At 34.7% G+C, this 15,442-nt stretch overlaps 1 protein-coding gene across 1 annotated transcript; it reads right to left on the bottom strand.

Annotated features, from left to right (window-relative positions):
- Positions 1–7,447: 7,447 nt before the first annotated feature.
- LOC123228925 (receptor-like protein kinase 5) lies at positions 7,448–10,589 on the bottom strand. Its single transcript, XM_044654428.1, has 2 exons — positions 8,130–10,589; positions 7,448–8,022 (listed from the first exon to the last, which is right to left on the bottom strand). The coding sequence occupies exons 1-2, from the start codon at positions 10,429–10,431 to the stop codon at positions 7,685–7,687; spliced, it is 2,640 nt and encodes an 879-aa protein (XP_044510363.1). The 5' UTR covers positions 10,432–10,589; the 3' UTR covers positions 7,448–7,684.
- Between the last annotated feature and the right edge of the window lie 4,853 nt (positions 10,590–15,442).

The raw sequence follows: 15,442 nt of genomic DNA on the forward strand, positions 1-15,442 counted from the left end.
AATCCTCCGTCCTTTTTAAAAGAAAGAAAAAAAATAAAAACGCACTGCATGCCATGAATTAAAAAGGAGAGAGAGACCATGGGTTGTTATATTATGTGTGCGCATATGTGTCAAGTTGTGCCTGTACCAATTACATAACACTCTCATAGGTTGTTATATTGTGTGTACACCTGCAGGGATTAAGGTGCACATGCACCAACTAAAATGCATTTCTATAGGCTTAGATCCAGTGTGCGCACTTGCAGGGATTAAAGTGCACATGCACTGATTAAAATGTATTTCTACAAGCTGGGATCTAGTGTGCACATCCACTCATGTTAGAGTGTACTTGTACTATCTAAAACATATGCATACAACCCAATACACTTGAACAAAGTATTTTGGGTTTGCATTGAATCCTGGGAAGGTAATTTTAGCACTATTCATAAATGAGGGGATATGTTCAATATTTGAAAGGGTTTGTAAAAGACCAAGCTCAAACACATAAAACATAAATGTAAGTGGTATTAAGAGTGTACAGGCCAGTTGATAACACGTCCTTGTATTGAGAGTGCACGAGCCTTTTGATGAGATATCCTGGTATAAAGAATACATGATCGATTGATGAGACATCTCGGTTATAGGAAAAAGAATAAGAATAATTCATTACTTTAATGAGAGGTAAGCGGTACTTAAAATGGGTGTCCACCTCGGTTATGGTTATACAGGGTACTTGAGATGAGTGTTCAATTTGGTATGCATTTGAGACAGATGCCCATAAGAGGCACTTAAGACGAGTGTCCAACCATTGCGCTTGGGGTGCATTCGACAGTGAGACTCTGTTAGGGAAAGGTTAGCAAGGAATATCATCAAAATTGTTGAGTTGTATATGAGTTGTATCTCTAAATTAGGAAAGATATAATTAGGAATAATTAAGGAGATCGTATCTTAGTAAAACTAGGAAAGTATATATACTATTTTCTACTCTAGGATTTAGAAATTCATATAAGTATTGATGTAAATTCACTTTTCAATATATAATATTTTTCTCAAGGTTATTTCATATGGTATCAGAGCCAATTTAGGTATTTAAATTTTTTTTTCCGACGGAGTCTACGTTCTTTTCCGACCACCGTGTTTCTGTCCTTTTTTGGTGGCCGTGTCTACACCATTGTGATCGGTACGACTTCACCGACAATCCCCTGAAAAGAGAGCCACCATTCGTCGATCCACGCGTTGTCACGCGTCGAGCAGATTTCTGACTACCTCCATCGTTGATATGTTTCTCCGGTGAGCGTGCATCGACACCGCGTCTTCCAGTCCTCTTAGAAGACGTCGACGAGTCAGTCTATGGTGACTTCATCGTCATCGGTCATTGGAATCGGCGTCACGCTCTGGTTGTTTCTGTCGCGGATCGTAATCTCTGATCTGCTTTCCCGGCGCGCGTTAGACTACACTACCGGCACTGTTGAACTCGAAAGATTCCGACGAGTAATCACCTCATAGTCTCTTCGCTGTCCGTCGCCGTCGTCGTTTGCCAGAACAGTCCAACAGTGTTGAATTTGCTAATTTTCTTTTATTAATAGCCAGTGAAAGATTTTCAAAATCAGGTGCATTTACTCCATTTCTCTCCTTTCCTGTTATTCCTGCTGAAAAATTATTAGGAAGTGTTAATTATACGTCATAGGCTGCATCTATAGAGTTATGGTTTACAGGACAAGGTTTAGAAAACCATTTGACCGTTCGAGCTACTGATTTGACAGAAACTGATATAAATAAGGCTAGTTGGGTCAAAACTGATGTGTTATTATGTAGTCTGTTATGACAATCTATTGATCCATCTCTCTACCTTATTTACAAAGCTTATAGAACATGTGTTGATATTTGGAATCAAGCCAAATTGCTTTATACTAATGATGTTCAACGGTTATATTCGGTTGTCTCTAATATGGTTAATCTGAAACAACAAGATATGAGTATACTAGACTTCTTGGGGCGGATGTCATCTTTAAAAGCTGAATTTAATGCTATTTTACCTGTCGGGAAGAGTGTAGTTAAGGATTTGACATAACGTGACAAGTTTTTTATGGTCTTAACTCTCACTGCCATTAATCCAGATCTTGCTCTTGTTAGAGATCAAATCTTGGGAAATGCAACAATTCCAACATTGGATGATGTATTTGCTCGTCTGCTTAGAGTTTCCTCTACCACAGGACCCACTGTTACAGATTCTGCTGCGTTAGTCTCTCGATCTCCAAACTACTCTAGAGAGTCAAGTGACAGTGGGAGTAGAGGCGGTCGTCCCAGATGCAGTTACTATAATAGATGGGGGTATACTCGAGACAAATGTTATAAGCTACATGGGAGACCTACACACAATGTCAATGTTGCACAATCAATCCCTCAATCAGCTCCTCTTGATCATCATTAAGAGATTTCAGCAAGACAGTCTCAATCAGTTCCTCAGTCAATTACTCTCACTGGAGCTGATTATGAAGAATACTTTCAGTACTAGGTAACGAAACAGTCATCTCAATCCTCTGTTGCTTCCTTTGCCCAGTCTGGTAATTCGATCGCTTGCTTATCACAATCCTCCACTCTAGGACCTTGGGTCCTAGATTCAGGTGCCTCAGATCATATTTCTGGTAACTTTAGTTTATTTTCACATTTTAATCATTCCAAATCTTTTTCTTTTGTCACACTAGCGGATGACACAAAATCTATAGTTAAAGCTGTAGGACATGCTAATCCATTACCAAATCTCTCTTTAGATTCTGTTCTTTATCTTCTTAATTGCCCATTTAATCTCGTTTCATTTAGTAAATTAACACGAGCCTTGAATTGTTCCATTACATTTACTAATGATGCCTTTGTTATACAGGATCGAAGTTCGGGCAAGACGATTGGCACAGGATGTGAGTCACAAGGGCTTTATCACTTGTCTCTTCCTTCTTCTGCTGCTTGCACTGCTATTGAGTCTCCAACTCTTCTTCATAATCGTTTGGGGCATCCTAGTTTCTCCAAGCTTCAGAAGATGGTCCCTCATTTATCTAGTTTGTCATCTCTTGAGTGTGAGTCTTGTCAACTTGGGAAGCAATCTCGTAGTTCCTTCCCAAGACGTGTCAATAATCGAGCTTCGTCTCCTTTTGAGTTAGTTCACTCCGATGTGTGGGGTCCTTGTCCAGTTAAGTCTACTTTAAATTTTCAATATTTTGTGACATTCATTGATGATTATTCGCGTTGCACATCGATATTTTTAATGAAAAGTCGATCTGAGTTATTTTCTCATTTTCAATCATTTTGTGTCGAAGTTAAAACACAATTTAATTCTTCTATATGCACTTTACGTAGTGATAATGCGTATGAATATTTTTCCACTTCTTTCACAAATTTCATGTCTTCTCAAGGGATTTTTCACCAGTCTTCTTGTGCTTACACCCCACAATAAAATGGGGTTGCTGAGCGTAAAAATAGACACCTTATTAAAACAACTTGTACATTATTATCACATTCACATGCTCCTCTACATTTTTGGGCTGATGCAGTTCTCACTGCTTGCTATCTCATTAATCGGATGCCCTCCTCAGTATTGTAAAATCACATTCCACATTCCATTCTCTTCCCTACTGGCCCTTTATACACTATCCCTCCACGTGTCTTTGGTTGCACATGTTTTGTATATAACCTTTCCCCTGGTCTTGATAAACTATCTGCTCGGTCTATCAAATGTATATTTCTTGGTTACTCTCGTCTCCAGAAAGGTTATAAATGTTACTCTCCTACGACACGTCGTTACTTTATATCTACTAGTGTTACTTTTTTCGAGTTCTCTCCTTACTTCTCTTCATCTGAAACCCAATCTCCTGTCACTGAGACTCTTCTATTACCTACTTTTATTCCTACTTTCGATGTTTATCCTACAGTCGTCCCACAGTTTACCCTCACACAAGATTTAGCATCTGTTTCCCCGATTATTGACTCTCCTGCAGGTATTGATATCACTTCTATTGCTCCAACGACTCCTATTAACTCACTTCTTGCTGCCGTATCTAGCCCGGCTGAGGTCCTACATCTTGATGACCAATTTCCTATTGCTATCCGTAAAGCTGTAAGATCCTCTCGTAACCCTTATCCTATTTATACTTTTCTTAGTTATCACCGTTTATCCTCACCATATTATGCTTTTGTGTCCTCTTTATCCTCCATTTCAGTTCCTAAATCTATTTGTGAGACTCTTTCTAATCCAGGTTGGAGGCAAGCAATGGTGGATGAAATGACTGCGTTACATCATAATGGTACTTGGGAATTGGTGAAATTACCTCCGGGTCATTCCACTATCAGCTGCAGTTGGGTTTACACAGTCAAGACTGGTCCTAATGGTACTATTGATTGTCTCAAGGCCCGGTTGGTTGCTAAAGGTTATACTCAGGTCTATGGTTTGGATTATGGTGACACATTTTCTCTAGTGACTAAGATGTCCTCTGTTCGGTTATTCTTATCTATGGCTGCCATTTGTCATTGGCCCTTGTTTCAGTTAGACATAAAAAATGTCTTTCTTCATGGTGAGCTTTAGGAGGAGATATATATGGAGCAACTGCCTGGTTTTGTTGCTCAGGGGGAGTCTGATTTGGTTTGTAAACTTCGACGCTCACTATATGGCCTAAAACAATCTCCATGTGCCTGGTTTGGATGCTTTAGTACAATTATTCAAGAATTTGGTATAACTCGATGTGAGTTAGATCATTCTGTATTTTACAGACACACGTCGCGAGGAAAGTGCATTTATCTGGTTGTTTATGTTGACGATATTGTTATCACTAGTGATGATCAGGAGGGTATCGATCAATTAAAACAACATCTATTTAATCATTTCCAGACCAAAGACTTGGGAACACTTAAATACTTTCTTGGGATAAAAGTTGCTCAATCTAAGACAGGTATTATTATCTCTCAGAGGAAGTATGCTTTGGATATTTTGGAGGAGATTGGGATGTTGGATTGTAAACCTATTGATTCTTCTATGGACCCTAATACTAGACTTGTGTCAAAACAGGGGGAGCCACTTGTAGACCCTAGAAAATATCAGAGATTAGTAGGTAAACTCAACTATTTGATTATCACAAGACCAGATATCTCTTTTCCAGTTAGTGTTGTCAGTCAATTTCTTCAGTCTCCATGCGATTCTCATTGGGATGCAGCTATTCGGATCTTGAGATAAATTAAGAAAGCACCAGGAAAAGGATTACTCTATGAAGATAAAGGTCATACTCAGATTGTTGGATATTCTAATGCTGATTGGGCAGGATCTCCGTCTGATAGGCGCTCGACTTTTGGATATTGTATTCTTGTTGGTGGTAACTTGGTTTCATGGAAAAGTAAAAAGCAAGATGTTGTAGCTAGATCAAATGCAGAGGCAGAATATCGCGCTATGACATTGGCTACCTGTGAGCTTGTATGGTTGAAACAATTGGTTCAAGAGTTAAAATTTGCAGATATATCATAAATGAAGCTATTGTGTGATAACCAGACAGCACTTCATATTGCTTCTAATCCAATATTCCATGAGAGAACGAAACATATAGAAATAGATTGCCATTTCATTTGAGAAAAGATTTTATCAGGGTGTATAACTACCAACCATGCCAACTCCAATGATCAGCTTGCAGATATCCTTACTAAGTCTCTTGGGAGTCCTCGTATTGAATTCATTTGTAACAAGCTTGGTGCATATGATTTGTATGCTCCAGCTTGAGGGGGAGTGTTGAGTTGTATATGAGTTGTATCTCTAAATTAGGAAGGATATAATTAAGAATAATTAAGGAGATCGTATCTTAGTAAAACTAGGAAAGTACATATACTATTTCCTACTCTAGGATTTAGAAATTCATATAAGTATTGATGTAAATTCACTTTTCAATATATAATATTTTTCTCAAGGTTATTTTATAGAAATCATGAGTACCTACTAAGTATTTATACTCACTATATTCTTTGTTATGTATTTATAGGTAGGGAAGATGACGGGGCAGGCAGGGAGGCAAGTGGTTCGGCACGCTGAGTGGCAAATTTGGCTACTATTATTCCATTGTCTTAGTTAATATTTTCATCAAATTATGCACATTAGGAATTATGATTTTATTTGTAATTGTTAAACTCATTTTCGGGATACCTTTTGGCACACTGACTATTGTAAGTATGTTATGTTATGTAATTATTGGTATGTTTCATGTTAAATTTGGTGTGGTTTCATAGTATGAGTAGGTCTAGCAGATTAAATGCTCCTATAAGCTAATATCAGTGTTGGACATTCGGTTGAGGCACCAATAACTTTAGTCTAGCCATCGCCCATACAACAGTTCACTCATCCCTTAGTCCAACAAATGACTAATGTGAGGGTACATATGCACTCGATTTATGGATTAGTAAGCAGATATCAACCACCAGAGTTTAGGGTTACCATGGATCCAGTTGTAGCCCTCGAGTGGATCTGTCTTGTTTTTCTGCAAGAGAGAAAGCTTTGCACACCTCATATATACAAGAAAGATTACCTTTTCCAAAGTACAAGTAGTCTAAATATTTCATTAGTTATTTAACCAATTCACAATGGTTAATTAAACTAACTACCTGACTTTTAATGGAATTCCGAATCTACAGGAATAATCGGGCGTCATCTCTCAAGCATACTTGTCTAGTGCCATCCATAGGAGGATCTTGCGTAAGGTGATCATCTTTCTCAAGGCTTAATAGATACAGTCGAACAGTTTTACTCCATTCTAGATAATTGGAACCTTTAAGCTTGTGTTCAATAATTGTTGACATCATAGGAACCATTTTAGCCATAGTTATCAATTTAATATCAACCATAATAACGCTCGAAACAACAAAATAGAATAAACAATAAGAAACTGTCAGACTAACCGATTTTTGCAGCAATTGAGTGCATGGATATGCTATATAGAAGAAGAGAATAGCAAAAAAGGAGGTGAAATCTTATCAGGAAGTGAAATTTGGTGATGACGACTGTTTCAGCGACAATGACGCGTGCAACAACGAACAGTGATGGGATTATAGGGATTTGAATAGTTGGTGTTGTTTGAGTCTGACTGTGTTGGTGGTGAGAACTAATGCGCGTCAAAGTAGGAGATTTGATGTGAACGTTTATAGAAGAAACGTGTGACGCATATGGGTCATGCGCTGAGCTTTCGGTGATCGGATTGTGGGAAACAGAGATCGTTGAGGCACACTCCTTTTTAGAGTGGCAGTGAGATCCAATGGTCACTTTACATGGGTGAACTACGAAATTACTCACTAGGGAAGGAAGAAATTTCTAGATTTGCACACTAGGGCAAATCGGGCTCTAATACCATGAACAAAACTAAGATGAAGAGTATATTTTCATTCATGCTTTCACTGTTACAGAGATACATATATATATATACACACACACACACATCAGGTATCCTAAATTAGGAAAAAGGAATATTTGATTCTCATAATTGTGATCTTATAATCAACTTTTACCATAATTAAACTGCTATAATTAAACCCTAGATACTAATGTACATTTTTACATATTCTGTAACAAGTACTAAATTGAGTATTTAGATGATATTTCATCATGTGATTAAGTAATAATTTTTTTTAATTTAAAATCACTTAATCATATGATAACATATCATTTAAGTATTCAATCGAATACTCAAAATTAGGTGTATATAATTTTATTATGGGAAATAACTGGAGGATTGACTAAGATTTCCAAAACCGACTTCATGCTAGGCCTAATAGCAGGTGGCTTGCTTGTACAACGGATCCCTAGGCTGAATACTCGACTCATTTCATCCAAATAGCAAGCTTCTTTGATCTCCTCATCCAAAGCATCGATAATAGGGTTGCCATTTTGAAGATGTCGCCATGCCCATTTGACAAGGTATGTATGTTCATCACCATAATTAGCTTCTCTTCCTGTTGTTAACTCCAAAAGGATCACTCCAAAGCTATAGATGTCTGTCTTCTCATTGACTTTGGTTGTATGAGCATACTCTACATTTCAATATAGAAAAAGGAAAAAAGAAAAGTTTGATGATGGGATAAGTGTTACAGTTTCTCAGTGAAAAACATTTGATCGTAATATTTGGAAGATATGTCACCTGGAGCAATATACCCGAAAGAACCAACCACAGATGACATTGTTTCAAGTTCCCCCTGCTTGGCCAAGGTTTTAGCTAGACCAAAATCTGCTATTTTTGCATTGAACTCTGAATCTAACAGGATATTGCTTGATTTCACATCCCGATGGACAATGGGCGGGCAGCAGTCATGATGCATGTAACAGAGTCCCTTGGCAGCTCCCACTGCAATCTGCATCCTCTTGGGCCAGTCCAGGGCAAAATCATTTTCTGTGAGATTTGAAGAGTGAAACTTAGTGATGTTCGAATCCGTGGAATTCAATCTAAGTTTTCTCTTGCTGTAAGCTTTGAACATGAAGAATGAAAATATCAAGGCCATCAAAAAGACGACACTGTTTGTACTTATAATCAAAGCTAAATATTTTGATGAAATTTCCCTTGATTTTTCAGCTTGAAAACTGCAGATTTTGAGGTTTACAAATGAGCGCCGTGCGCAGAGACCAGGATTGTTGGTGAAGCTTCTGGCATATGCACCATTTTCGAACTCACTAGGGATTTCTCCAATGAGAAGATTGGAAGAGAGATTGAGGCAGGTGAGCTTCAACAAGCCAAGTTGACGTGGAATTTCTCCAGAAAATTTGTTTTCTGCCAAGTCCAAATTATTAAGGACAGTTAGAGAGCCAATTTCCTTCGGAATTTCTCCTGAGAGCTGATTTCTGCTCAGGTTTAAAGAAGTAAGCTTTTTCCATGGTATCAAATTTGAGGGAATGGATCCTGAGAGTTGGTTCCGATCAAGCCAAAGAGTAGTTAAAGAAGGAAAAGGAGTTAGTTCTCCTGGAACTGTACCCGTAAAGAGGTTATTACTGGCCTTAAACACCTGTAGATTCCTCCAAGAACTCACTCCTGCAGGAATTTTACCAGAAAACTTATTGTTGCTGATGTCAACAGAAGATAGGCTCCCAGAAAAATTTTCAGGAAGCTCACCAGTGAACATATTATCACTTATCAATACATATGACAAATTTGATGCCGTCCATAGCCCCACAGGAATTTTGCCACTGAAGTTATTGTTGTAAATCTTGATTATTAACAAACTATTACAATTCCCAAGTGATTCTGGCAATTCTCCGCTGAGATTGTTATCAAATGCTATTAGTCCCAATAACTTACCTCCAGCACCTAAGTATTCAGGCAGCTTGCCTGTAAAGTTATTGGAAGCAACCTCGAATCCAGTAAGTGCTGAATATCGACCAAAGTTTGGAGGAAGAGCACCTGATAATTGGTTGCTGAACAATCTGACATCTATCAAACTCGGAATCTCCCCAACCTTTTCTGGGATTTCGCCTGATAATTGATTGAACATCAAAAGCAAGCTTTCCAAGTTTTCAAGCTTCCCAAAATCATTTGGTATTGTGCCAATCAAATTGTTCTGTGACAGATCGATGACAGTTAGGTTGAGTGATTGAACAACCTGTGGAATCTCTGCCGACAACATGTTTATATAAAGAAATAATCTACTTAAATTCTTCAACATGAAAATACCGTTTGGAATTTTTCCAGTCAAACCATTACGTGATAAATCCAGTGTCTCAAGCGCAGTCATATTGCCAACTGATTCAGGAATTTCACCAATCAAATTTGCTTCAGCCATCAACAAACTCTTCAGGTTTCTCAGTTGCGAGAAATTTGAAGACAGCTTTGATGGCACAAATTTTGCATTACGTGACAAATCTAGTCGCTCCAGATTTTTCAAATTGCCAATATCTGATGGGAAAGAACCGTTAAACTGATTCTGAGGAAGCTCAAGTACCCTAAGCTCCGTTATGTTTCCAATAGTGGCGGGAATGTTGAATGAAAAGTTATTGGAGGCTAGGCTGAGGTACCGGAGCTGAGACAAGCTATCGATATCATGAGGAATGGGACCAACAATAAAGTTCTCAGAGAGGTCTAGGTGCTGAAGTTTAGAACAGTTGTAGAGAACCGTTGGAAATAGGCCGGAAAGATAGTTGTAATGTAGGTCCAGGTGGGTTAGATTTTTAAGGTCGCAAATGAAGGATGGGACTGATTGGGAGATGCTGGTGTTGTAGAGAAATAGTCCTGTGATGGAATTGCGACTGCAGGTGATTTCAGGCCAAGCGCAGTGATTGGTGTTGGATGGGTTCCAGTGAGCGATGGATGGTGGATTTTGCCAATGTTGCTTTAGTTTCATAAGCAATGCGTGTTCTTCATCATACAGTTGGGGGTTTGCAATTGCATAGCCACTGAAGATGAAGAGAAAGGTGCAGAGTAGGATTGCTATTGAAATCGTGGCAAAATTGAACATTTTTGTGGAATTGGGTATTTTGTTCCCACCTTACTCTGTTTTAAAGGATTGTCATGTTGTCTTGTAAGAATAACACACCTGTGAAGGTATCACTGTTGAAGAAGAAGAAGTTGACCACAAAATACATTAATGATTGGTTGTGTTTCTTGTAAAGCAAAGTTTAGGGCTATAATGAGACCCATTTAGAAAAAGTTAATTAGGTTTGGTGTTCGGGTTTATAAAGTAATAAAGATCTCCTCGTTTGGTTTTGCAATTCTAGGCAACGATCGGCCACAAAATATTTCATTTCCGAAAGAATATTATGATCATCATGTTCATAAACCTCCATTTTGATCATCATTGTTAACCACTTTGAAGTCTTAAGAGAAAATAAACCTAGAAGTGTATATCGCTTGACTTCATTCAAAAGAATTTGAGATGTGAATACTACTTAGAATGTGTGTACTATTACAAGACTGTCAAAGGTGTTAGAAATAATTTAACACAAAAATTTATGCGGACAGCTATGAGTATGAATGGAAAGAGTTCAACAAAAAAGTATGAAATTAAGATAGTCTTAAATCTGCAATGAATTCTATTAAAAAACGGGACCAGTGATTTATGGTACGCAGATCGATTGAAGTTATTCTTCTTTTCAGTCGGCCCACTTCACATGTATTTGCTTTTTCTTTTTTTGCTTTTTTTAAATGAATAACCCTATCCAATATGGATTGCTTTTTTTAAAAGAGGACCAACCATATTGAATAGATTAAATTTTAGATTCAATGACTTTATAATTATGAAATTAAATAAATTAAAAATTTGATCTTAATATATCATCAGAAGAGATTTAAACTTATATTTTATTATATATGAAGTATCTTTTTTGTCATTCAAATTATCCTTTAAAGATTTACATGTATTTGTTATTCTTATTTGAATAATATTTTATATATATATATATATTTTATTTATAATTAGATACATAAATAAATAAAAGGTGATAATATATATATTTAATTATAAACTCAAAAATTCTATTTATGCTGTTTTCTGTCAACACTCATCACATTTATTAGTAGTTAACGGTAGATTTCAGAAGAAATAGATATGAAAAGAACTATTATTGATGAAAAACGTGGAAAAAATGTGTAGGGAAGTACAAAAGAATGTATATGAAAAAAGATTTCTATTAAAGTTTTTAATTAGAAATCTGTCAAGTTTTATGGAAGAAGGACACTGCAGAAAACTTTAATAGAGACAAAACTTTTAGCATCCGTGTCAATTACCAACCGCAGTCAACACTCCAAGAATTTTGATGAGCTGTCTACCCCTTTCTACACCCAAGAATATTGATAATTAAAAAAAAAGCCAAAGTACTATTTGCCACCTAAGGTACGCTGCACTCTATTTTCTCTTTTAATTTTAAAAATCTAAAATATTTATCTATAAGCAATTAAAATTAATGAAACTCTAACCCCTTAAAATTAACAGAACCCAAATACCTATTTATGAATAGTTAAAATTAATGATAATAAAAGTAAAATCGTTATTTTATCTATAATATTAAAAATAAACTAAAGTATAATCTCTTTCTACACCCAAGAATGTTGATAATTAAAAAATATTCTGAACATACATGCAAATAATGTTAAAATCAAACACAATGACTTGCATAATAATAACTAGACTTTACCTTAAGCCTTTAAATTAGTAACTCATAAAGTATAATCATAAATTGATCAACTACTTGATCATTTGCTCTCACAGTGCCATATAAGTCTAATAAACTTGATATTTTAAAAGTTTATTTTTTTTAATGTATAAAATGTTTGAGATCTTACAGTAGATCATTCTCAAAATAATTTACCCCAAAAATTGAAAGACAATTATAAGTTTGTCGGGTGTTTAGAAATTGGACTATATACAAAGTTTGTTAACCGTGTACTACACGAAAGACTTTAACAAATATGTTTTAAAGAATCTTATCATTTTCTTTTCCTTGTCAGGACTTTGTAATTATAATGTCTTTCCTATCCCTATTAAGACATAAGAACCTCTATAAGAGTTAAAACACAAAAGGCCCAAAGGTTTGATGTACTAATAAACATCCTTTTAAGGTTTCCAAGATAACAAAATCCTATCATTAATGAATTGTTAAAACTTTTAATTATTTAAATGTTGAGATTTGAATGTGATCATACATTGAGTGATTCTCTTTTCATGAGAATTCATAACCAAGTGCAAGGAGATTGCCTATACTAAACACTATAAGAAAGTGTTAAAATCCTAGTTAAAATGGAATTGGGCTATTTTTCCTATCGCACATTGACTATTTCACGTAGGATTAGTTTTTTTAAATGAATCAGTTAAGTTAATGCTTCACTCACTCTTGTCGAACCTCGCAAATTTGTTTGTCTTCACTTTTCAATTTTTACTTGTTTATTTATTTGCTACATTGATCTTTCATTTTGCATTATTATTAAATTCAATGGAAATATTTGTTTGGTGCTTCAATCACACACAACAATTAGAAGTTACTGAGTATTTACCAAATTTCTCTCCAACTCTTTATCTTAACACTTAAAATTTAACAGTGTGAAATTTTATTATTTAGAAACCTCAGGAAAATTCTTGCTATTCACTCAGACATTAAGGGGAAAATGTATTAACTTCTTTGATAAGCATATTTAGGTATATCATAACTAAATGGCAGGTTTTATATTAAAAAAAAATTATAACATATATATAGAGAAAGCTGTCAATAAAAAATGGACAAAATTTTTTAGACTGTATTATAGATTGCTCTTGGGAAAAATAAATACAAAAATTTTAAAGATAGTTATGGGTTTGTTGTGTCTTAGAAATAGACTTTACAAGAGACATGTCGAGAGTGTCCAACACGAAAAACTTTAACAAATCTTATCCAAGAGACTTGTCAAGAGTGTTTAACACGAAAGACTTAACAAATTTTCCACAAGAGACTTGTCAAGAGTGTCCAACACGAAAAAGTAACAAATCTTATACAAGAGACTTGTCAAGAGCCTCCAACATGAAAGGCTTAACGAATCTTCACCACAACAAATTTTATAAAAGGTGACAAAATTTTTCATCTCAAAAAATCAAAAATTCGTCTCAAAAAGTAATCATAAAAAAATGCGTGTTAGCAAAGGATAATGCCTACAAAAAAATAAATTGTCTTTAATAACTAGTAATTGTTTACGAAATGATGTTTCATCACTAAAGGATACACATTTTGGAACGAAATTTTTTGTCCATAAATGAATTAGATTTTATCCTAAATAACTTTATTTTGTTCCAAAAAGACTAAATTTAGAGACAAAATTTTTCGTCCTTATTTAAGCAAAGAATTTGGGACAAAAATGCGAGACAAAATTTTTCTTCCTTGATTGTGTAGTGCATTAAAGACAAATTTTTTCGTCCTTAATTATACAATAAATTAGGGACAAATTTTTTCATCCTTAATTATGTAATGAATTGTGGATTAAATTTTTTATCCTTGATTATACATTAAATTTGGGACAATTTTTTTCATCCTTGAATGTATAATGAATTAAGAATAAAATTTTTGGTCATTGATTGTACAGTGAGTCAGAGACAAAATTTTTCTTTATTTGATTATGTAAGGAATTAAGGACCAAAATTTTAGTTCTTATTATGTGGTGAATTTGATATAAGAATTTCAATCATAAATTAAAATCAATAGTTATATTAGTCCACGTAATCCAACCATTTATATAAAACAAAATTTTCAACTAATTAAAAATTATTAATCTTATCATATGTTACTATTACAAATCAACTTATAACTAAATACTAGAAAAATATTGTAAATTTATAAATGTAATTATTAAAACATCTAATTATAACTAACTCATAAACAAAAAATATAGAAGGTGTCACCCATTAGTAATTTAAAAGAAAAAACTATGCTTTCTTTGTTAATTGGATGTCAAAATATATCACTTTTGTCACTATTTAAATATGAAAATAAGTACATTACCAATCCATATTAATACCAATCTACAATCAGAACCAGTCTATAAATGTTTTGCAAAATCTAAAATATTGTTCTTCTTCTCTTCTACATCATTACCAATCTACATTTGCATGTCCTTCTTGCATTTGTCCTATCATTCAAAGGGATGAACACTCATAGATGTGTTTAAGATTAAATCGTGGTTCTGAAAGAGAGGGACACATGATCTTAGTAGAGATAATTGTCTTGAATGTTCTTCTAGATAAGCGAGAACACATGTTTTGATAGTTATTTTCAAAAATCTATATAAAGAGTCACGTTTCTAAAAGAATGTTACACATTTTAAACATTTTAGTTCATATAAAAAGTTGAGAGCAAGATTTGACCAAGATGTTCTAGATTTGAGGATCTAAAGTGTCTAAGTTGAATAATTGTTGATATCCTCAAAAGGGAGATAAGTAGAAGATCTCTCTTTTACATAAGAGTATGGATGTTGCATAAAATACATGTGTAATGTTGTTGAATCACTTACCAAATAATATGTTGTTGAACTGATGTTGAACATGATAATCTTTGTTGTCAAGACATGATTTTAAGTTTGTATTGATGGCGAAATTGTTGATTCTATGATATGATGATACTTGTGATTGATAGATTGGAATTATTGTGATGTTAGAATGGATTATCATTTGTTAAGATGTTATATGTAATAAGATTAAGAAAAGGAAGATTATATGACCTTTAGATTGCTTAGAGACATGAATTTGGGATTGAAATTATAGAATTGTTCTCATAAAATAGTATATCAAAATTTCTAGATATAATGAAATGCAAGTTTCCAAGGTTAGGGACAATTGTTCCCTCCATTGAAGAAGTTATGTTGGGTAGTCATTCATAGAGAGTGAATGCTTGTTATAGAATTTATAGAAGTTGTAGTGAACGATTAATTTTTCTAAGGAGGAACATTTGTTACAAAGTAAAAGTGATCAACCATTCCATGATTATTAACAATCATTTCATAGTGAAAGGTCG

Source organism: Mangifera indica, chromosome 11 (genome assembly GCF_011075055.1).
Source record: "Mangifera indica cultivar Alphonso chromosome 11, CATAS_Mindica_2.1, whole genome shotgun sequence".
Classification (NCBI taxonomy): Eukaryota; Viridiplantae; Streptophyta; class Magnoliopsida; order Sapindales; family Anacardiaceae; genus Mangifera; species Mangifera indica.

What these genes read in the sequence shown, in the direction of transcription:
- LOC123228925 (XM_044654428.1), bottom strand. Translation starts at nt 10,431, where the DNA reads ATGTTCAATTTTGCCACGATTTCAATAGCAATCCTACTCTGCACCTTT. An exon ending in TTTCGGGTATATTGCTCCAG is followed by an intron (nt 8,023 to 8,129) that starts GTGACATATCTT and finishes ATTGAAATGTAG; the next exon opens with AGTATGCTCATACAACCAAA.